Consider the following 25,015-nt stretch of genomic DNA (forward strand, 5'->3'; position numbering starts at 1 on the left):
TCATTTCTTTAAGAAATATAGCAATGATACATGTCTCCATGCCCAAAATTAACTCCTTACCTTTAAGAAAATCCAGCAGTACTGCCCTGTACCAGTCTCAGTACAGTAATTCCTCATTTAACACTATAGATATGTTTCAGAAAATGATGGTGTTAAGTGAAAACGTGTTATGTGGGGTCAATTTTCCTATTGAAAATAATGGAAAAGGTGGGGGTTGCATTTCAAGCAGTGGTGTCTGTTGGGACCAGGACATAAGGTTGGGGGAGAAAGGGGACTGGGTTAAAGCAGGGAGGGGAGGTGTTTGGCTCTGGGAAAGGGAAGGGGAGGAGAGGGGAGGGGGACTGGGTTGCGAGTATGGCCCTGTGACGGGTCTGCCAGGACCTGCACTGCATCCGGTGAGGGGGGGGGGGAGGTGCCGGGGAACAGCGAGGTGAGCGGCGAACTCTCCACCGCTTTTCAGGGAGGCAAGGGAAGCCCCATGCAGCCGCCAGCAAAGGGCTGGCTGGGGAAACCTAGCCACCGGCCTGCAAGCGGGGGCAGAGGAGACAGGGCAAGATGTCCAGCAAGAGGGAGTCCGTGGGGAACAGTGGAGAGTGGCGAATCCTCCACCGCTTTTCAGGGAGGTGGGGGAAGCCCCACGCAGCCGCCAGCAACGGGCCAGCTGGGGAAATCGTGTTATTCCAGGGACGGTCGTGTAATTCAAAAAACGTTCCCCCAAAAAAACGTGTTAAGCGGGCACATGTTAAAGAAGGAATTACTGTACTTAATTCCTTTCTCCCATGCAATTGCCCTGCTCTTTAGAAGGAAATGATAATACGTATATTACCCAATTGATAAAGTTAACATGGTTGGTTTTTTGATTAAAGAAAGTGTTAAGGCCTCATATGTATGAGTAATATATTTAAAAGAACAGTTTACACAGTACAGGGAGGTGAGAAGTTCAGAGGAACCATTCAGGCACCTGAGCATGAATCACCCACTATAAAAATTACATTTAGTAACCGGAAGACAAGCAGATCAATGCTAATACAGTTCATTCTCACAAATGGTAAGAAGTTGTCCAACTGTCATCCATATCTTGTTAATAAAACCATAGTCAATATAATCTTAAAATGGATCTGGCAACATCTCTTTCACAGAGGAAGCACCTTGCGCATGCTGACACTGTTTTTCACCTTGTCCCTATATGCTGGCTCCTAACATAAGTTAGGAGGGGCTTACGGGAAATCAATAGTAACAGGAGATTATAGGCCTTCCTTACCTTGGCTGGCAACAACAGCAGGACTAGGGAGTTACAGAAAAGTTTCCAAAACCTGCTTTGTCTCACTGCCAAATTCTCTATTACATTTTCTTTGTTAATGACTTGTTGTGAGGAATCTCTGTATTGAGCAGTTATTTATGGCTTTGGCTTTCTCCACTTTCATTTGGGGTATGCATATGCTTGCACTTCATCGACAAAGCTTTTGCCATTCATAGGTTCTTTAAAAAACTTCCACAAACAACACAGTTTTGCTGCAGCAAATGAAAGTATGAACACTGCTTTGTTGGCAGGAATGCTCTCCTGCTAAGCAATTGAAACCCCCTTGTTGGGGTGGAAGTATTTTGTCGGCAAAAAAGTGCCGACAAACAGCATTCACACAAGCTGACTTTTAGAGACAAGGCTGTATTGACACAACCTTGCTGCCCAAAGCTGTGTGCTGTAGACATCCTTAGAGTGTTAGGAAAAGCCTGAGGTTCAATTGCATTATACATTATGGAAAGGATTAACTCATTTATTAAAGGTGTCAAAAGAGTCTGAAATAGTATTTATTCTATTTATTTCACTGAACTTACCCTAACAGTTAAAGACGAGTACAGCATCCGATAGGTAAATGGATTTCACTCTCAGCTTTTCACTGTGTCAATGTTTATAGTTCCATAAATAATCATTTTAGAATCATAACATTATGCTGTAACTCTACACACCACATATCCATTTGGGTGCTTCTACTGAATTTTTAACAATCATTCAACTAAAGACCATTAACTTACATACATGCCCTTTTCTAGTATAGTACGTCTGTGTGCAGTTTTTACTATTTAACTGAGTTTCTAGACATAACCAACACTCTATTGTTCAGAGCAATATGTGGAGGATACAATTATGAGTTCCAACTTCCAGTAATTACAGTACCATTATCAACTTCAAGCAAACCTGACTAGGATGGAGGTCACAGGTCAGAGTAAACTTGAGTATAAAATTAACTACAAACATCTTTGAAGAAGCATAAAGCATCTCTAATACTGTTACCAAGAATCTTGCAACACTACCAAATATGAAGGGCCTAGTCAAAAGCTTACTGAAATCCATGTAAAGGCTCCCATAGACTTCAGTAGGGATTGGCTCAGGTAATAAGTGCAAAGAATCTAAGTATGAAAGGGTAGAAGCAAATGTACTGTTATTTGCATTTGTGTTGATGCACCACAATGTAAACTAAAACAGATTCCAGATGCTAGTATTTTTCACAAAGATTATCACATAGCCTGAAATTATTTTTTTCTGGTATTTCTTCATAAAGTTCTCTAAATGGTCATCTGCTTTTAAGTCGGAATGCACAGGTAGTCTAATTTGGTTGAACAGAAAGGAACTACATCATTTGTAAAAATGGAAGAGCTAAACACACTTTCCCTCCTCCCAATCTTTGTTTTAAGGACAAATTATGTGCACAGCTATCATGATGGGTTCCTTAAAAAACCTGTAATAATGCATGTTCTGTCCAGATAAGCTTCCATTGACTTCATCTACAATTAAGTATAAAAAATGCGCCTTACGATCAGGCCCCCTTTTTTTTTTCAACATTAGTCAATTCTTGCAGCATTTACATGACAAATTAAGCCTTCATCTGCCCATATACCCTTATTAATGAATTAATCTACTATATGAGATACAATGTGAAGATTTTCGATAGTTTGTTGTCTTTATTGCATTATGACGTAGGGCCTAGATTTCTAACTCAAAACACATACACTCTACTGCATGCAATCTGAGCTAAAGAAGTCAAGTGATTTCTACATCTCTGACCATGGAAGCACATAATAGTTGTAAAATTCTGTTATACCTTGCAGAATTAAAGTTTTTTACCAGCTCATCTAATATCCGATTATTTTTCAAGTCAGGTTCCGTGACTGCCTACAAAAGAACAAAAGTAAACAGTGTTCAAGCAAACATAATTTACTTCTCAGATGTTTATTTCAGACAGGATTCCATCACAACCACCAACCCTCAAAACTGTTACGTCAAAAAAGCTGCATAAAAAAGCAGTACAAATGCCTTCTACTGAAAAGATGGTTTATTAGATGATGAGCTTTCGTGGGCCAGACCCACTTCCTCAGATCAAATAGTGGAAGAAAATAGTCACAACCATATATACCAAAGGATACAATTAAAAAAAAGTGAACACATATGAAAAGGACAAATGACATTTCAGAACAGAAGGGGGATGCGGGGGGGAGGGGGAGGAGAGGAAGGTAAATGTCTGTGAGTTAATGATATTAGAGGTGGGGAAAGGTAAATGTCTGTGAGCTAATGGTATTAGAGGTGATAATTGGGGAAGCTATCTTTGTAATGGGTAAGGTAGTTGGTATCCTTTGGTATATATGGTTGTGACTATTTTCTTCCACTATTTGATCTGAGGAAGTGGGTCTGGCCCACGAAAGCTCATCATCTAATAAACCATCTTGTTAGTCTTTAAAGTGCTACATAGTCCTGTATTTTGTTTCAGCTACACCAGACTAACACAGCTACATTTCTATCACTATTCTACTGAAAACTATCTAAGACCCTGAGGTAAGTGAACATCAAAAATGTTTGTTAACAGCCAGAAGTATAAATAAATACAACACTTTGTTCTAAGACCAAGCCCATTAACACTAATCTACAACCATGCTTGATTGTACCTTAGCTCCAATCATTTTGGAAGACTGAAGTAGGTTCCCAAGGATGTGATGAGAACATTAAGCAAGAAGAAGTAAAATGAAAGTGCTAGTCTGAATAATGATAGGATGAAAGATACACATTATGGGGTAGTTTTCTGCATACATATTATTTTAAAAGAACCTTCCTCTCTATTTTAATTTTTCTCCTGTATTACCATTCCAGAACTTCCTTCGCTCTTACTCACATTAATCAATGGTAGCTTTAAGAAAGTAGAAGGACAGACAAAGTGTGCAGTCCAGAAATATACACTCAGAAGTCTGCATTTGTATAAATGTCAAAAAAACTGACACAAAGATTTTTCTGAATTCTGGCCTTGAAAAGAATCTAGACTAACTTATGCTTTAGCAGTGTTTCTCAAAGTGGGCTGCGGGCCTGATTTGGGAAAGCTGCTAGTGGACCCGCACGGCTTTGTTTACCTAAATGCTCCGTAGCCTTTTGCAACTCCAATTGGCTCCAGTTCGCTGTTTTCAGCCAAGAGGAGCTGCAGGCATCACAACCATGGATGTCAATAAGGATATCCATGACTCATTTTTCCAATGCTAATAGGGCTCTATATATAACATATAGTCCACAATTCAGTAGGGGGTGAGGTAAAAGGAGAGAATCAATCAAAAAACATGTATATTGGCTATAGATTTTGTAAAAAGCTTATTTTTACTAATCCTAAATTCTGGATCATGTTCAAACTGACGGCGTCGCCTTAAAATAGCAGTAATGTAAACTAGGGATATTCGATTAGTTGATTAAACTAAATTTTCTAGTCGATGGATTTTCTATCGACTAGTCAATAAGCCGTGAAGCCAGAGATTTTCCATCGACTAGTCAATAAACCGGGGAGTCGCAGCGGGATTAGCTCCCAGCCCAGGAGCAAACCCCACTGCAGCTCTGCCTTTTAAATGTGTTAGAGCTGGTAGGCTCTTAATACATTTAAAAGGATGGTGTGTACTGGGGGGCGAGGGGGAAAATCAGCTATTCCCCCCTGCTATGCTTCTGATTTTTAAATATATTAAGAGCTGGAATGCTCTTAATACATTTAAAAAGCAAAGGTGCAGTGCCTGGTCCCCAATATCCCAAATACCCCCCCCCCAACCCCTGTGGAGATGGTGCTGGGGGGAGCTGGTTTTAAGCCAGCTCCCGCCAGCACTGGCTCCACCTCCCTTCCCTTGCTGTCTCTGATTGAGACAGCAAGGTGGAGGGGGATGGCAGGGAGCGACTAGTCAAGGGACTAGTCAACTAGTCGCTTACATCCCTAATGTGAACCATGGAATGATCAAAGGTCATGAAGAAAATTAAACAGCCCCTTGCGGAATACATGCAACATTTTCAAACTTGGATGCCCACAAGTGTGTAAATCTGTATAGGACACTTATTAAGATGCCTAAGGGTATGTCTACACTTGCACCCTAATTCGAACGAGGGATGCAAATGTAGGCATTCAAAATAGTCAATGAAGCGGGGATTTAAATATCCCGCACTCCATTAGCATGATCTTGCTGACACGTTACTCCAATCAACAGCTGTTTCAAAAGTGAAAGTGCGCGCCAGGACGCGTTTGAGGAGTAACGTTAGTTCAAACCAAGGGGTTTGTTTCAAACTAACGCATCCCGGCATGCACTTTCACTTTCGAAACAGCTGTTGATCCGAGTAATGTGCCGGCGAGATCATGCTAATGAAGCACAGGATATTTAAATCCCCACTTCACTGACTATTTCAAATGCCTACATTTGCATCCCTAGTTCAAACTAGGGTGCAAGTGTAGACATACCCCAAGATTGCAATGACTTCAATGGGAGTTGTGAACATTCAGCACCTTTAAACAAAAGCCGTGCTTTTTTTCAGGACAGCTGTCTACATGCAGAGTTTAGTTGTTCAGTTTGAGGACCACACATTTGAAAATACTGAGCTGAGATGAACAATATAAGAAGCAGCTCTGTATATTTTACCATGACACATCTGATTAGATCCAAAGAGGAAAAGGTCTTAACACTGAAGATTTGCCCAAAACATTATATAAGAAAAAAAAGAAAAACACTTACCACACAACATGTTGGACACTGAGTTTTGTAAGACAGAAATTTGCGTATACAAAGGGAACAATCTGAAAAAAAAAAGTTACAATCCTTACAATCAGAAAGTATATGAAGCTAAACTTGGATGAACACACAGGCTGTGTCTAGACTGGCCAGTTTTTCCGGAAAATCAGCCGCTTTTCCGGAAAAACTTGCCAGCTGTCTACACTGGCCGCTTGAATTTCCACAAAAGCACTGACGATCTCATGTAAGATTGTCAGTGTTCTTGCGGAACTACTATGCTGCTCCCGTTCAGGCAAAAGTCCTTAAGTATAACTGCTCTTTAATATTTACTATGATATGACATTTATTCTTTGAATACATTTCAGTGCTTTACAATATAATTAATGCTCATTTCTTACTTACCCACAGTTTCAATGTTTATATATTAAATGCTGGTAACTAATCAATGACCATCTAGCTAGCCAGAGACATTCCATATACCCTTTATGAAGAAGTCTAAGAAGCACTGTGCCCATTAACAAAGTTCTAATTCAACATTTACGACTGCTAATCCATTTGAAATGGTCAATTAATTTTACATGATATGCTATTGAGAGAAAAAGAGAGATTCTATGCATGAATATGAATCAACTTAATCGATCTGTGCCTTCAACAACCAACAATTTTCAGAAAGTGGTGAGACTGATTTATGCTTGCAAATCATCTTATTCAGAGCCAGAGAAGTTGAAACACAGTGAAGGATAAACCGAGAATGTTCTGGTCCTTACTGCATGTGCACAAAAAGATAAACTGTTGTATTATAGTTCATTTATATTTCCAATGACACAGTAAATCTCCATCTGTAAAACTGAATCTACCAAACTAATCACGGCACTTAACTGCACTATCAAAATTATCAAAAGCTTCAGAGGGGTAGCCGAGTTAGTCTGTAACAGGAAAAACTTAAACAGTAAATAGTCTAGTAGCACCTTCAAGACTAACAAAACATGATATCATGTTTGTTAGCTCATGATACCATCTACATGTTTTGTTAGTCTTTAAGGTGCTGCTAGACTATTTGTTGTTTTTTAAGTTTTACCAAAATTATGTCTGCTGAACTAAGATTTCCAGCTTTTCACTAAGCTTTACTATATACAGAGAGAGAGAGAAGACAAGTGACCAAAATGTAAATTTACAGTGAACAGGACAGGAGGCTTCCATGAAACTGACAAATGGGAGACTCTTCAGCTGTTAGTACAAATCACCGCCAGCCAATCAGTACTGTCAGGTTTAAACTAGTAACCACAAGTGCTTACAGAACAAAGAGGGATAAAGTACATGCGTAGTGAGAACATTAAAACCTCTGTAATAAACTAAAATAGTCTGCCTGATTCGCTAACACTTTGTACCAGTGAATCCATTTGCATTTTTCAAAGTGCTGTGCAAATATTAATTAATAAGGAAGTAGGTCTGATACCAGTAAGCAGGAATCAAATTAAATGAATTCAACTAGGAAAGGGAAAAAAAGGCTACAGACAGGAAATTACTTCACGTGGCAATGAGAGCTCTCCATTCCTTTTATATCAATGATTCAAATCCAACTATATCAGCCCAAAACTAGGGATGTTAGCAAATAGTTGACTACCCGATAAGCAGAAGCTGGGCCCTGCCACGGACAGGGGCTGCTGCCGCCCAGCCAGAGCAGCCTCTGTTTGCAGCAGACAGGGCTGGCCACCACAAACAGAGGCTGCTGGACTCAGCACAAGCCAGGACAGAGCATCCCCTGCTCATGCTGTTCTGGGACGCTACTCCTCTGCATTTTAAATGTAGTAACAGCCTGGCGGCATTCAGACTGCAACGCAGACCCAAATTAAAGTAATCCTCTCCACCTACGTTCCCTCTAATTTTTCCTATCCCAGAGAAAAATGAATTTTGTTAAGTGCACCCAAGATGAAGGTGATGTGCAATAATACATCGCCTTCATATTGATGCACATAACAAAATTCATGAACTGGGGGGAGGGGCAGAGAAGGAGGCACATGGTTCATAGTGTGAGAAGGGGGTTCAAGCATGGGGCAGATGGCTGGAGTACAACACTGTGATGCAAGGGTGTGAAGGCTCCAATTGGTTAAACTGGTAGTACAGGCTATGGGGTGGGGCCGGGTTTGGAGTGAAGGCTTTCCTCTCAGCAGCACGTGGGCTGGGGGGGAAGAGCACATCTCCGCACTGTGGCAGCTCTGAGGCCAGGCTTCCCCAGGCGCAACAAGGTTGGGGCTGGGATTGGAGCCAGGCAGTCTGGCCCACCCCAAAAAGACCAGAGCAGAGTCAGGGCCTAAGAAGCTAACAGAAGAGATGACAGGATGGAACGAGCGTCAGGCACCAGGAAGGGCTATATTAACACACTCTTAAAAATTCTGCTATACTTACAGTTATGTGAACACTGTGGTATGATCATTGCAATATCAAAGTAATCAAAGCATATCCCACAACGCAACAAATCATCTACTGCCTGAAATAGGAAAAATAAAAGTTAAGGTCATTCTAAGGCACCCATAAAGATCTCTTCCTCAGACTACATATACAATATAGGAAATATCAATATGCTTTCAATCTCAAATTCTTGTCCACCAGTTTCTTAAACCCCATAGATGAAAAACAAAAATCCCTCACATCCCCTGGGAATGAGTGGTACAGTAGTTATATGTCAAGAGCTGCTACTCTAAAAACCAACCCAAATGCAAACTGTCAAATAGCTAAACAGTAGCAACTTGCTGAATACAAAGTCAATAAATAAATGTAAGTCAAAACAGCTTCCAAAATCAATTCTAGTGTATATATTTAATCCTCAGCATCAGTGCTAGAGCTCAAAAGTGTAAAGAGGGAGGACAGGAGGGAAAGGCAATCCTTGCAAAAGACCCTTGCCAGAAGGAGAGCTTTTCTAGTAACTCAATATTAACTGACAGTCCTCCTAACAAAACTCCACCCCCCCCCCCCCCCCCCATCCAACTCACTCCCTAGGAAAGATAAGGGTCTTGTCAAAATAAAAGGGCATGCACTGCCACCTAAAAGCTTTTGGAAATGAGAAATGTAAATTCCACTATAAATATTGCTGCCTCTGTGAGAGACAACACCATGGGGGAGGCAAAACAGCCCCTGTCCAGAGTGGCCTGCGCAGGCCACAGGCAGAGGCTGCTCTGGCAGTAGCCCCTGACCACGGGGGGGGGGGGGCTCCCAGAGGGGAGCCTCTGGTCATAGCCTCTGCCTGGGGCAGCAGACTCCCCTGCCTCTCCCCTAGGGATCCCCCAAAGATAGGGCTGCTGCTGGAGCTGCCTCTGCCTGTGGCCAGTTCAGGCCACCATGGACAGGGGCTGCTCTGGCCAGGCAGGCAGCCCTGCTCAGTCCCAGCTGCTTGTGCCAGGTCTGGGACCTACCCCCTCTGCAGCTCTGCAGTTTAAATGTATTAAGAGCCAGATGGGGAGGCAGCCTGGCTCCTACTACATTTAAACTGCAGAGCCACAGCACAGGTAGCTCCTGGACCCAGTGCAGGCCAGGACTGAGCACCTTCCCTTATTGAATAATCACGCAGTCAATAAAAATTCAATTGACTACACGATTCGCCAATTACCTGCCTCTCAACATCCTTAACTATAAAGCCAGCAGCAATCTTGATACTTTAGACATCCCCACAGTCACTCTGGGGAGTCCCCATGAATCAAAATGCCAGTTCTGACACTTGAACAGCCCTGGGGAACCATTCTTTTGCTTTAGGATTTTAAAGCGCTCTTACTTACGGTCCAAAGTTTATTCCCACCACCACCCCACAGCAAGCACCTGATCTCACTGGTCATCACCCTCTGCTCCCAGGGGGTGCATTCCCCAGCTCCCATTGTGCAGCCTGCCCCCAAAACCCCGGGCACTCCCCAGCTGTCACTGTGCTAACCCCTTCTTAGGCCTCAGGTTCCCCACCGCCAGACCTCACTATGGACTCCCATTCACCCAGGCCTGCACCCTCCCAGCTGTCACTGTGCAACCCCCCCCACTCCCTCAGGCTCCAGGCTCCCCCCCCAACTGTCACTGTGCAGCCCCCACCCACCCCAACTGTCACTGTGCAACCCCCCCCCCCCACTCCCTCAGGCTCCAGGCTCCCCCCCAACTGTCACTGTGCAGCCCCCACCCACCCCAACTGTCACTGTGCAACCCCCCCCCCCACTCCCTCAGGCTCCAGGCTCCCCCCCAACTGTCACTGTGCAGCCCCCACCCCCCCCCAACTGTCACTGTGCAGCCCCCACCCCCCCCCAACTGTCACTGTGCAGTCCCCTGAGGCCGCTCCGCGCGCTCACTGTGCAGCTCCCCCAGGGCGCCGGGCTCTCCCCACTGTCACTGCGCAGCGCCCCCGGGCCTCCCTCGCGCTCCAAGCCGCACAGCGCCGGGAACGGAGGACCGCCCCCCCCCCCACAGACAGAGACTCACTTTGAGCAGGGAGAGGTTCTCCGGCCAGCCCGGCTCGGCCAGCGCCATGGTGCCCGCCACAGGCCGCTTCCAGCCGCGCAAGCGTCCCCGAATCACCCGCGCTCCGCTCCAGACAGCAGCCGGCTCCGCGCACTTCCGGCCCCGCCCCCGGAGGTTGCTGGGAGTTGTAGTTTGTGCCGTGGCTCAGGGCTGCCGGGCCAGGATGGAGCTGGGCGTCACGAGGGAACAAAGGATCGTTCCTTCTTCGCTACGACGCGTCAGCCGCTCCGCCTCCCTCGCGCAGACACATGGTACCGCGGCTGCGTTTCGAATGCAAGGGCCAGCTGTTGCCCTGGGACCTTCCCCTGCTGTCCATGGAGAGATCTCATGCCACCCCCTCACTCCTAATCATCTGATGAAGTGGGTTTTGCTCAGGGGGCTATAGGGTTTGGTTAGTCTCCAAGGTGCCACAGGACCTCTTGTGTCTCCCTACACAGGGTTGCCAGGTGTCCGGTTTTGAATGGGACAGTCCAGTATTTGAGCTTTCTGTTCGGGGAACAAATTGAGAAAATAGAAATGTCCGGTATTTTCTAAATAAGATGTAATGTCAAGTGTGTCTGGTATTTTTGCTGAAACCATCTGGCAACCTTACTACTGAATCTAATATCACACTCCACCTTGTCTAACCAAACGCTCAGGAATCACGTCTGGATACCACAACCACCCATCAAATCATGAGATTGGCATAAATATGACAACATATTATTTAAAAAAAACTTTAAATGTCTTTTTAGTTGCCTCTAAGATTCCTGTTTTTAATCTTTTTCAGAGTCTTGTGGCTGTGAAGAACTAAATTACAAAAAACGAGGCAAGCTAACTTTAATATGATGATTTCAGGAGCAAAGGCCTCAAGAAAGTTCAAATACTGTATTGCAAGACGCGCAATACAGCAGTAAGCACAAGCACCAGTGTAGCCATCTGAGCATGCTATAATGTCATTTATTAGTTTGCCTATAATTTTACCTGGAAAAATCTGGAGATAACCGATTACTTTTAGAGTAATAGAATTTAAGGCTAGACTCAGGATTATCCTGGAGTCTCCAGGAATTAAAGATTAATTTTTAATTAAAGATAATGCTATGTGATGAGATCTCCAGAATTCGTCCAACCAAAGTCGAAACCCCTAAGAAGAGACAACCAGCTCATCTAGTCTGACCTTCAGGCTACCAGCAGCATGCACACATTAAACTGAAATTAGACAAAGGAAACTAGACTATTATATCCCACAGCTAGTAAATAGGAGGGATCATGGTGCACCAGTGTCCAAGGCAACTTCAATGGAAGCGAAATTATCCATACCCACATCCTGTAGAGAAAGGCAAAAATCCCCAGGGTCACTGCCAGTCTGACCCAGAAAGTAAGCCGGTGCACCCCACTGTGCTATTCTGGCAAGAAGGAGATGACCAGCTGGGGCACTCAGCTGCAGGAGGAGGCGCAGCATGCTCTCAACCTGTCTCCAAGAGATCTCCTGCAGGCTTCTGCATTAAGCAGCAGGCAGGTAAGCAGATTAAAGGAGTTGGCTGGGGGCATGCCCACCTGACATTTGTACCGGGATGCTGTTTGCTGTTATTCCCCTTCCTGTCACTGGCAGGAAGCAAGAGGAAAGGGCACAATTTGCTGCATTACCCTCACTTTGGCTGGGCAGGTCAGGGCAGACGTGCTCTGCACTCTCCTCTTGTTCCCTGAGGTGACAAGAAGGAAAAGAGCAAGTAACATCATGGTACAAATCTTTGGAATGGGGAGGGGGTCTTCAATCCCCTTGTCCTCCCTTCACACACACACGCACACACACACACACACACACACACACACACACACACACACACACACACACACACACACACACACACACACACACACACACACACACACACACACACACACACACACACACACCAACCCCCTGGCCAGGGCCCCCTTCTGCCCCTGGCTCCTGCCCCTCCACACACGCAATCAGTTAGCCCCTGAGCATGTGAGCAAAAACCAACCTGCCAAGTACTAAAGAGAGAATGCTCAGAATCCTGGTCCTCCCCACCCAATGCCCCATTTCCAGCCATGGACATGCCTGCTGCTTCAGAGAAAGGAGATGAAAAACAAACCAGAATAAACCGGGAGATCAGTGACTAACATGATGAGAACTTTATAAATACCTAAATGGATTTAGTGTGAGTGTTTCATTGATCCCTTGAGTTTTTAGTTGGATCCTTCTATAAACATTGGGTCTAAATTGTTATTTAATTAATGCACATGTGGTTATTGGCTGGTTGAGTGTGGCTGGTTGGCTTGAACAATGTGACTATTTGGCCATTTGAGTGTTGCTAGTTTGCTTTAGTGGTAACCACTATAAGGGCCACTGCTTCAGAACTTCAGAACTGGTTGGACACCACAGTAGTTGGGGATATGCTGGAAAACATTTTTAAGGCAATAAGTAACTTATTACAAAAGGAATGTTAACTAGTATGAAAGTGGAAAGCCAAAGATTGTCTTTGAGTTTGACATTCCTGGCTTACACAGTTCACAGTTTGCATACCAGATACCTGCTTGCAGTGAAAATAAATAAAAAAGATTATTTAATAGAAAAAAACCCATAGACTCAAAGATGAAAGTAAAAGGAAAGGGAAAACAAAAAGTATGCAAGCTATCAAAAAAACAAAACAAAACACAAACATCAGATGCCAAATAAAAAGATCCCCAAGTATATTTTCATCTGTGATTTCCAGAAGCCAATCTCTCTTTGGGGAGTGAAGAAGGTTGATTCATGAGTTTTGAACTTTTGGAGTTGGCAATACAGTACATGCAAGTTGATAGTGTCTCCCCCTGTGTCCAGGAACCCACACAGAAACCAAGATCCTACAAGACATGAAACTGAGTCCTCAGCCTGATTCTCTCATGTCCTCAGACTGGGATGCCACCTCCTTTCCCTCCCACCCGCACTAACATCCATACCCTCACACTGGGATCCCGCCTGCCCCAACAGCTAACATTTGCATCCTCACACTGACATCCCACCTGGCTCCACACCTCACCAGCATCCACATCCTCATGCTGAGATACCCCATCCTTGGCTGAGGTAACCAAAAGTGAAACCCACTGCTTTGCTGGCTACAAAGGTGCATCAGCTTGTGGGGCTCTCTGGCCACCACGGGTCTCATTGTGGCATAAGCACCCTCTATGGCTGGGACTATGTGGGCACCAGGGGCCTGTGTGCTGCTGAGAGCCATGTGTGCAAGTGAGTCCCTGTGTGCTGCCCACCCTCTCCCTTCCATGCCCATCCAGCAGCCACATGGGCCTGATTAAATAACTTTTAAAAAATATTTTGCAGGCTAGATTGGAGGAGTGCTCAGGCCATAGACTCCAGAATTAGATGATCACAGAGGTCTTTGCTGGCCTTGGGATCTATGAAATAGGAAATAATTATGGTATCTGTTGGGTAGTGGTAATTATGTCAAAACAGAACAGCTTGTCAAATAGAAAACTTCTTCACCAGCGCTGATTACGCTTGCTGAGGCTCCTGCTGTCGCCCAGCCATCTTCCTGTAGTTTAGTACAAGATGATTTATGAAGTTTGTTGTTGGGTATATTCTGAGTGGAAGCTAGTGGTACAGGATCACATTCACTTCCACTCAAACTATACCCAAAGAACATCATAATTCAGGAGTGGGGAACCTTTTTTGGGTCGGGGGCCGCTGACCCACAGAAAAATCAGTCAGGGACCACACAAGTGAGAAGGAAAGTGAGAGGCCCCAACTGAGATTGAGAAACTCCCCACATTCCCCTTGCACACCAGAGCTTAGGGGGCCCAGGCTAGTAGATTTTGCGTGTTCCAGCTCTGTGGGTGAGGGGGCTGGAGCACTAACGCAGTCTCCCCAATGATGAACCGGGGCTGACGTTCCCTATCCCTGTCATATATCATCTTGTACTTACTGGAGATCCATAGAAGGCATTTCCTTTGCAGTTGCTCCTGCATAGTCCCCCTGTAATGGTACCACTAAGGAGAAAATTTTGGTAAGTTTTCCTTCAGTTTGGAATCTGACTTTGCAGTCCTATGGACAAAATGTTCTTTATGTGCTTCATTGCAATAACTTTTATGGACCAGATGCCTGGTCTTAATCATGGGCTATTAAACTTACAAGCATCAACACAATTGTTAGGCTTTTTAAATAGTTCACTATAATTACATTTGTACTAAAGCAGCACATTGCTCACAGAAATGTAATTTATTGGCATAATATTTAGGCTGAAATAAAACAGTGTCCCACTATTTGACTAGTCAAGTCTGCAGCTTTAGATCAGGATACATTAGTTGGTCAGAGTTCAGCAACTGCTCTTCACTTCACTTGGTTATGCTTTCACCTGAAAACCGTGCAGCCTCCTATGATTCTCATCTTCCCACAAGCTTTCAGAAAAGGCCTAGATAAGCTCATGGAGAGTAGGTCCATCAATGGACCATAGAGCTATTACCAGGATTGGCAGGGATGGTGTCCCTAGCCTCTGTTTGCTAGAAGCTGGGAATCTGCAACATGAGATGTATCCCTTGAAGATTACCTGTACTGTTCAGTCCCTCTGGGGCCCATTGTCAGAAGACAAGATAACTAGATGGACTAGTTGGGCTAGATGGACCTTTGATGAGAGCCAGTATGGTTGTTCTTATCTTCTTTACAGTATTGTAACCTCTGGTGATTTCTTCCCTGATCTATAATGGGGTGTTTTTTGAGAAAATGAAAAGGTCAAGGTCTGTAGACTTTTATCCGAATAATTATTTATTTAAGAAACTGTGTAGCCTATGTTATATAAGAAGTCAGATTCTATTATTATTATAATGGTTCCTTCTGGCCTTAAATTTTATCACTCTATGAATTTATGTTTCTGAGAAGAAACTAATAACTTGCAGAGTCTCATTGATCTATAGTGAGACCTTACAGGATAATTTTCATTACAATCTAACTGCTCACTATTAACATTTTCAAAAATAGTTTCCTCCAGTTAGTTTCACTTTCTTCTGCTGCTCTAGCAAGTTCATTTCAACTTCCTATGGCTTGTTTTTTAAACTTTCTATCCTTTGGCACTCTCTCCCACATAGTCACTATCTTCTGATTTCATACACCATATGACATCAGCCATTGGTTTGTAATAAAATAATACAATCCAATAATACAATCCCCTCCCCCCCTACCTCCCTTCCTCCCCCCCCCCCCCCCCCGCATCCCCCTCCTGTTCTGCAATGTGATTTGTCCTTTTCATATTTGTTCATTTTTTTAATTGTATCCTTTGGTATATATGGTTGTGACTACTTTCTTCCACTATTTGATCTGAGGAAGTTGGTCTGGCCCACGAAAGCTCATCATCTAATAAACCATCTTGTTAGTCTTTAAAGTGCTACATTGTCCTGCATTTTGCTTCAGCTACCCCAGACTAACACTGCTACATTTCTATCACTATTCTACAATCCAATTAGTATGGGAGCACATCTGCATCACTCTTTGGTATGCTAATCAACATCAAAGGACAGATGGTGTATTCCAAATTCTTGTGGAGACTTCTGGAGCTCTTGCCATATAAATTGCTATAGAGTAAAACTGAATACTAAATATTTCCATGTTTAAAGCACCTGGCCAAGCAACCGAGACTGTGCTTTCTTCTGAAACTTTGTTCATCATAGCAAAGCAATCTCTTCATAGCATCCATCTGCCTAGGCTGTCTTGCTAAATTATCCCCACAGGCCTTACAATGTAATATCATTACAGGGGATGATTTTATTCTTCACCCTGTCCTCAGTATGTTGCTCAGGCCATGTAAAGGGATCATGAATGCAGTGCATCTGGCTCGTGGTGGGAGATGGAGATTCCCCTAAGGTGGACACAGCATAGAGCTAACTTGTTTACCTATCTTTCAAGCTGCAGTATAGCATGTGTGTCAGGAGCAAGGCTAGGAGCAAGAGGCTAAAAGGAGTGGGGCCATAGCACACAGCACTATGAGGATTTGGGGCTGCAATGAGTTTTAATCTCCTTTGTTTTGCTTCTTCCCATCTATATCAATGTTGATAAGAGAGATGGGTCCTTGTCAAACCCTGAGATCCGGACACCCTGAACTTTGGGGAAGCTGAACCTGTACCTAGACTTTACAGCTCAGATCTATTTGGGTATGTCTACACTGACATTATTCCAAAATAATATAGTGTGTGTCTACACTGCAAGCCTTTATTTCAAAATAATGTCAAGCTGGAGGACTTCTTACTCAGACTCATGGTAACTCTCATTTTATAAGGAGTAAGGGAAGTCAAAGGAAGAGAGTTCTTCCTTCGACTTCCTGTTGTATAGACAGCGCCAAAAGCCAAATTAAGCTATTTCAACTTAAGCTACGTAATTGATGTAGCTGAAGTTGCATAGCTTAATTCGACTTTAGCTCTGCTGTGTACATGTGTCCTTTGATAGAAAGATAGACTTCAGCTAGCAAAGGGAGTGGTTTGCCCTGGACAGTTCTTTTCAACCAGTTAGTTCTAATGCCCATATTTGTGTGTTAAAATGTGGAAGTAATTAGCAGGCCAGGGAACTCTTAGAGGGACAGTTAAAATGCCCAGGAGATCACCTTACAAAAATGTAGTATGTACAAGTTACAGGAGTTAGCGTGTGGTTTATGGATAAAGAGTCCCATAAAACTGCCTGTAATTCCCTGCTTCATAATCAGATTTCTTGTCTGTTTTTTAATTTCCCCTACCAGAGTATAGGAAACATGCCACAAAAGGCCACCTGGGCCACCGGATGAGTAAACCCCACCCAACTCTGGGTATCAAGACTACCCATGAACGTGGAGCTTCCTATCACAGATGGGGGGGGGGGAGGGCGATGAGGAATCAATGAGGTCACCGGGATGGTGAAATGCATGCAGCTGAGGGGTGAGCAGGGAGCTCACTACTGCTGGATGGGGCAGTTGGGGCACATCTCTGTGAGTCAGAAGGCCACCAAGAAGCTGATTGTTCTCAACCACTGACACTTCGGGGGAGGGGAGCTCACAGCAAATATTAACCTTTACAGAGAGAGTAGGGCCTGCAGAAGCCTTAAAGGAAGGGCTTGTGTTAGTAGAGGCTGGAGGTGCCCATTGCAGGCACAGAGAAGGCTTCCTCAGAAGGGCAGGTGGGAGCAAGGTGCCAGAAACAACTTTACATACACCCAGGGACCCTCATACACCACCCCGGGAAGCCCCTACAGATTAGCTCAGGTGAATCTGGCCCATAGTCTGGTCCCAGCCAATCTCCCATTTCCCACCTTCCCTAGGTTTTCTGGTCTGGCAGTTGAAGACAATAGTGCTGCCCGCACAGGTGGAAGAATTTCAGAGCTTTATCCTGTTGTAGGGGACTCTCTGAGTGATTGGAAAACCTGAGTCAGTCCCCCCCACAGTCCTGCTCCTTGTGCAAAGTGTTTCTGCTCCTGAGCATGGCCCTATCCTGTTGCCAATGCCAGTTTTCCCAGTCAGTAAGTTGGCCTCAGTGACCAGGAACTGAGCAGAAAAACTACAGAATCAGCTTCCTGACAAAGTGGGGTTGGCTTGAAAGGACCTCCTCGGAGTGGGAATGAGAGCCAGCTGCCAACTCAGTTAGCGCAGGATTGTAAAAGAGGCAGCCAGGTAGGCCCTTCCTGCCTGGGTTCAGACACAAGGAACCCAGAGTAGTGTATGTTGTAAGGCAGAAAGGTCACAGGAGCAGAAATGGCTAAATAATACCACCAGTGGTTCCTGCACTCAGAGGGTATGTCTACACTACAGCGCTAATTCGAACTTACTTAGTTCGAATTAGTTGATTCGAACTAAGCTAATTCGAACTAACGCGTCTAGAACTAAAAACTAGTTCGAATTAGCGTTTTGCTAATTCGAACTAGCATGTCCACATTAAGTGGACCCTGAACAGGGCTTAAGGATGGCCGGAAGCAGTGCCGGCAGGGCATCAGAGGAGGACTTAGAGCGTGGAGATGCTGTCTCACGCTAGCCGAGGGCTGCGCTTAAAGGGACACGACCCCCACCCCGGACAGACAGTTCTCAGGGGTGCCCCGCTTGCAAAGCAGTCCTGGCTTGGAGTGCCCGGAGTGCCCACATTGGGCACATCACACCACTCGGCCATCAGCCCGGCTGCACTTGCGCAGGCTGCAATCTGGGGAGAGGCGGCAATTGGGGGGCTGCAGGAGAGCTTCCACCCCCAGAAGCCCGCAGAGCCATCCCAGTCCTCCCCATTGGGGACACGTACCCCATTCCTCCCTCACCTCCTTCCACTTACCTTTCCCTAGCCCCTTTTCTTGATGTACAAAATAAAGGACAATTGTGTTCAAAAATGGAATCTGTCTTTATTGAACAAAACTGGGGGAGACTGGGAAAAGGAGGTAGGAGAGGGGAAGAGAGAGGGTGAGAGAGGGGAGGGCAACTACAGGGGTTGGGAACAGGTCCCATATGAAGAGAGGCTAAAGAGACTGGGACTTTTCAGCTTAGAAAAGAGGAGACGGAGGGGGGACAGGATAGAGGTCTCTAAAAGCAGGAGTGGGGTGGAGAGGGTGCATACAGAAAAGTTCTTCATTAGTTCCCATAAAGAAGGACTAGAGGACACCAAAGGAAAGGAATGGGTAGCAGGCTTCAAAGTAGTAACAGAAATTTGTTCTTCACAAAGCAAAGAGTCAACCTGTGGAACTCCTTGCTGCAGGAGGCTGTGAAGGCTACAACTAGAACAGAGTTTAAAGGGAAGTGAGATCAAGTCATGGAGGTTGGGTCCATGGAGTGCTATTAGCCAGGGGGTAGGAGTGGTGTCCCTGCCCAAGGTTTGTGGAAGGCTGGAGAGGGATGGCACGAGACAAATGGCTTGGTCACTGTCTTCGGTCCATCCCCTCCAGGATCCTTAGGGTTGGCCGCTGTCGGCAGACAGGCTACTGGGCTAGATGGACCTTTGGTCTGACCCAGGACAGCCATTGTAAGCTCAGGGCTCAGGGTCGGGGGTCTCAGTGGACCCCCTTGATTTTCATGCACACCTGCTCCTGGGTGACCAGACTGGCAGCTCTCCTGCCCTAGCCGGCCACTTTCCTGTGCCTAGTGCGGAGGTCGTGGACAAGGAGTCCGGGGCCGGGAGGGGGGCAGACGAGTTTCCCTGGTGTTGGCCAGAGTGGCCACCAGGGAAACCTGGGGAGGGCTAGCCTCCCACTAGTTCGAATTAAGGGTCTACACAGCCCTTAATTCGAACTAGTAAATTCGAACTAGGCTTAATCCTTGTGGAATGAGGATTACCTAGTTCGAACTAAGCGCTCCGTTAGTTCGAATTAAGTTCGAACTAACGGAGCGCTAGTGTAGCGCCTATGAAAGTTAGTTCGAACTAACGTCCGTTAGTTCGAACTAACTTTGTAGTGTAGACATACCCAGAGTGACTATATTGGAGCCTAGCAGAGGCACGAGCCAGGAGCTGTGCTTTGTTACAGCCATCAAGTAGCAGTTTACTGAGTGGCAGCAAGCAGGGGGTGCTTATGCATGGTGGGAGACCAGGAGTTATTGTTAAGCAGATGATTGTTACTGTTTACAATGGATAGTGCTTATCCCCAGAGCAGACACATAAGCAAAGGTACAGAAATGTGGCTTGTCTTGGGAAAACATTGCAAAATTGTGGGAGAATTGAGCTGACCCAAGCTACGGGCTGACCGGGCTACCTCCCAGGGCACCCCATTGTAGGGCTGCCAGACCGGGTGGGGGTGGGGCCGTACATGTGCTGGGCGCCCAGGGCGGGACTGCACATGCGCAAGGCACCCGGGGACACACAAATGGCTCGGGCCAGCCCTGATTGAGGGGGCCACAAAAGAGCAGATAAGAACTGCAGTAATGGATCACCCAGTAAATAGGCTATTAGGGGATGGGTGCTACATCTGCAGTTGCTCCTTAAGGTGTGTGCAGAAGAAGAGGAAAGAAAAGCAAGTAAGGTCCTGCAAGATCTCCAAGCAAAACTCTTTGAGAAGATCATTGCAGTCCACTGAGGGCACAGAGGGGCACCTTCAGTCCATCAAAAGATGCCTATGGGCAACTGCAAAGCAATGAGGACTGCTGCCTGAGAACAGAAGGCAGGGGGGAGTCGGCAGCCTATTGAAGGCTGCTCCCTGAGAGGATGGATGAGCACTTACTTCCTCAAGCCTGCATCTCAGGTTTTGCGGCTTGGAGAGCTAGATGTTCGGTCAACCTGACACTTTTGATAATAACGTGATTTTAAGCAGCGAGTTGTTCATATGCTGGGATCCGATAAGAAGCACATCAAGTGATTTGAAATCACACCTGCAACAAATCTACAAAGTGAGTCAATTGTAACCCCACAAAGATGAATAAAGGTGTTTATCTTGTTTATCATCACTGCCTTCCACAAAACCTCTAATTTAATGGCATGCAGCCACCTCCATTATCCTATTTTGGAACAGCACCTTGCTAGATTTCTTGCTCCATGAGGCATCTTGTTCTCTGTATAGCTTCAGGTCCTTTCCTTTGCTCAGACTTAGGATGGGGAGGTAATGTGTTAACATCCAGGGCTTTTTGTTTTTGGTGACAGGGGGACTCAAGTAGCTACTTATGGTTAGTGATAGCCCTGAAATTCGTCTGTTTTCTTATTACATTCTGCTGCAATCAGGGACAGGTTGAAGCCAGAGAATACAGGCAGGCCAACATCTTGACTGCCTCTGTGTCTCACCAGGGACAGCCCTTTGGGAAGCCCAACACGATGCACTGTTCACTCCACTGACTGGTAGAGCTAGTGGCAATGCCTGCAATTACAGTTTGCTACATTATAAGAACATATTTTCAGTCACTTACCCCTGGCAAATTGATGGTTGGGATTGAAATTTTCCATCCAGGGAATCTGCCTCAGACTGATTTTTTTAAAAGTTTTAGCAAAAAACAGGCCAGCCATATCCATGACCAGAAAAATACATTGTTTTCCCATGTTGTTTTTAAACAATGATCCAACCAGAATTGGACCCATTGTGGTTGGTATTTACAAAGGCACTTTGATTCTTCACTCCCTGGCATAATAATTTTTAAATAATTTCTGATTTAAAAGTTTTCAAACTTTTGCAACAAACTATTGTTTTCTTATATCTTTTTTGCTGGCTGGAACTATAGAGGCCAAGCGCTGACCATGCACCGACAGCTTGGTTGGTTGTTGTGCTCCAGGACTGGAGTGGGGGACCTTATGCTATCACTGCCCAGATTAGATTCTGATCTGTTCATAGAGGACTTTGGTCTCCAGTGATATCAGTACAGCTCCAATGAGAAATGCAGCATTTACACAAATAAAAACATTTTGAAAAGTTAAGCATCCCAGGAGACGGCAAAACAATACAAATATTTTGTAGGTCACTTTTTTAAAGGTGCTGTTGTGTGAAAATAGATCCACCAATAAACCAAGCAATTCACATAGTCTCTTTATGAATTAAATTGTTCTTACTTCCAGACTATATAAGTCATTTTGTGAGAATATGAATTAGAATAACTTATACAAATAGCATCTGCATAAAAGTTAATATCTAGAATCATCTAAAAATCCTCAAGTTGTACTATTCTGAATTAAATTAACAAAGTAAAGCTTCTTCTTTGCAAGGCTGGTAGCGCTCCTCCCACATTAAAACCATTATTTGCAGAATAGAAGATTGCAATAGAAGTTCTCCCAACTGGGTTACCTACTGGTCATTCATTCAAAACTTTAGAAAAGACTTCATTCTCATTTTCATTCTATCTTGTCATCTCTTCCCCAAACTTGAATAATAGAAGTGGGAAGTGGAAAGAAGATAGGTTACATGAATGAGGTAATGCTCAGTAAATCAACTTTAGTTACTGGAGCTTAGCACCGAAAGTATAGACTGTGTCGATATAGAGAATAGGTACAATTTTCAAGTCCCATTTTCAAAAATGTCTAAGACTTAGGCACTTCTGAAATTTTACACCAGGGCTTAGATTTTCAAAGGACCCTAAGTGAACCGGATAAAACTTTATTATTCCAAAGAGATTTTACACACACACACACACACACACACACACACAGAGAGAGAGAGAGAGAGAGAGAGAGCACACACACACACACACACACACACACACAGAGAGAGAGAGAGAGAGAGAGAGAGAGATGAAAATGGTATTAACGTTTAAAATACTGGGAGTAATTATTTCTCAATTGTATGATGCCTTTCAGCTCAAAACAGCAGCCTAGGATGGTGGGAACAATTTGTGCAGTGGGGATGCTGAGAACCATTGAACCAAACAGCATACCCAGGATATAATGGAAACAACTTCCAGTCAGAGGGTGCAGCAGCTCTCCCCTCCCCCGTACCCTTAGTTCCAGCATCTATGATGAAACAGAAATAAAGTCACTTCACAGCCACCACTTCAGCCATAGGAATGACGGAAGCTGTGTCCATCACTGCTCCCCTGGCTCTGTCCCAGATTTAACATCCGCACTTGGATGCAAGGAGCTCTAGTGGGGTTGTTCTCCCTGTCATGGCAGTGAGAACCCCCTTGCACATAACATCCCTGTGACAATTAGTACAACTATTTACATGGAAAAGCCATACCAAGAATATGAATATTAGGAAAGCACTAATATGTTCCACCATCTTTCACTGTGATTTAGCAGCTGGCAACAAGGAGAGGGAGTTATGGCCATGTGACCAACCAGCTCTCTGTGGACCATTGGTAGTCCATACACTGTAGATTGAGAGCCACTACTTTCTATAATGAGATACAACTGGTGTTTTTATGTAGAGTTCTGCATGGATACAAATGTCTACATGTGGAAGTGGATATCCACAGATAGGAATCAGTATCCACTGATCTGCAGGGCTCTACTCCCAAGAGCCACTGTGACCAAAGGAGCAGAGTGTGGTGCCACATCTTGCAGGAGCCAATACCCTGTCCTGGCAGCTGCTCCCAGTAATGCAGCTGTACCACCCTAAGCCCCACCACCAGCAGGGCTGTACTTTCCCAGACAGGAGATGCACCACATTCCTCTCCTTTGGTTGCAGCGTCTCCTGGGAGTACAGCCCTGCAGCTGAGCAGATACCGATTTCTATCCACAGACATCCTCATCCGTAGGTAGACATTTGTATTCACTCAGGGTGTGTCTAGACTACAGGGTTTTGTCAACAAAAGTGGACTTTTGTCGACAAAATTATACCTGCGTCTCTACACTACTGCCGAGTTCTGTCGATATAATGTCGACAGAACTTGGCAGTTTTGTTGAAGGCAGTAAACCTCATTCTACGAGGAATAACGCCTTTTGTCGACAGAGTTCTGTCAACAGAAGGTGTTATTGCATCTACACTGTCCTTTGCGTCTACATTCTCATGTCGACAAAGCGGCTTGCTTTGTTGACAGAACTGGATGTAGTCTAGACGCTCTTTGTCGACAGAAGCTTTGTTGACAGTATCTGTCGACAAAAGCCTGTAGTCTAGACGTATCCTCAGTGCTCTCTTTTTATGAGCATTGTGTCTGTTACATAAGTAAAAATACAGGAGCAAAGGGGACAAAAATTTAGGGAAGAGTATGAAAACCAGAGCAAATCTGAATCCATACCTGGTCTTTATGTGTCCCTCAAAGCTCCTTGTGCTATCTCAGCATCACTACAACACCTATCACTTTCTTTTGCTAATGATTTTGTTCTAAGTTTGATTAATTTGTATGTTGCATGTCAGAGTGGAAATCCTGCAGAGAAGGCCGCAGAGACCTCTACTGTCACAAATAGCTACACAGAGGAGAAATGCGGAGGACAAGAAATAAATCTGGCACCCTGTTTATGAATTGCTTCCAGTGACAGATGTATCTCTGTTATGCACAGTCCCAGACAACAGATACCGTATGATTCACCTGACTATAGCTCTGTGCCCCTGGTGGGTTTATCTGACAGACTGATTTGTTATTTAGGACCAAACAAGAGAAATGATAATTTTCTTAGAGCCCAAACAGCCTTAGCAATATTGTCTTTTAAAACACAGAGCATGTTTTTAGCCATTAGTTTCTTTGAACTCAGTTCTGCAAGTCTCCCTATGCAGCAGTTCCTTTATGACCCATAAGCATTCTATGCACTGAGCTCTTGTGGGATAAGGGCCCATAGAGTAATTCTCATCTCCCCATGACTTGTGTCAATGGGTCACTAGAGTCAGATAAGTCTGGCTAACTCAGAACCAAGGCCAATCAATAAGCTTAATCAGATAACTGATTTCCTAGACAAAGAAAATGCAGTAGATCAGTATCTGTCTGGATTTCAATAATACATTTGATGCAATTCCACATAGGAAATTATTAGCTAAACTGGAGAAGATGGTGATTAATAGAAGAACTGAAAGGTGAGTCAGGAACTAGTTAAAGGGGAGACTACAGTGGTTCATGCTTTAAAGTGAACTCTCAGTCTGGAGCAAGATTACTAGAGTTGTTCTTCCAGGTTTGGTTTTGGGCTCAATCTTATTTAACATTTTCATTAATGAACTTAGCACAAAAAGTGGGAGTGTGTTAATAACATTTGCAGATTACAC

The 25,015-nt window shown here is 44.6% G+C and overlaps 1 protein-coding gene across 5 annotated transcripts in view; it reads right to left on the minus strand.

Moving 5' to 3' along the window:
* Nucleotides 1–25,015, minus strand: part of RAD18 (RAD18 E3 ubiquitin protein ligase) — a 262,323-nt gene that overhangs the window by 123,252 nt on the left and 114,056 nt on the right. For 2 of the 5 annotated variants that reach the window (XM_075938716.1, XM_025189544.2), the window contains exons 4-6: nt 8,416–8,497; nt 6,013–6,074; nt 3,099–3,169 (exon numbers count right to left, since the gene is read on the minus strand). In XM_075938716.1, the coding sequence (XP_075794831.1) occupies nt 3,099–3,169; nt 6,013–6,074; nt 8,416–8,497 (215 nt within the window). Of the gene's footprint in view, nt 1–3,098; nt 3,170–6,012; nt 6,075–8,415; nt 8,498–10,458; nt 10,673–25,015 lie in introns of those variants that run through there. The other 3 variants (XM_075938715.1, XM_075938714.1, XM_006132811.4) reach the window with 3 other exon arrangements.

The sequence above is a fragment of the Pelodiscus sinensis genome, chromosome 11 (genome assembly GCF_049634645.1).
Source record: "Pelodiscus sinensis isolate JC-2024 chromosome 11, ASM4963464v1, whole genome shotgun sequence".
Taxonomy (NCBI): domain Eukaryota; kingdom Metazoa; phylum Chordata; order Testudines; family Trionychidae; genus Pelodiscus; species Pelodiscus sinensis.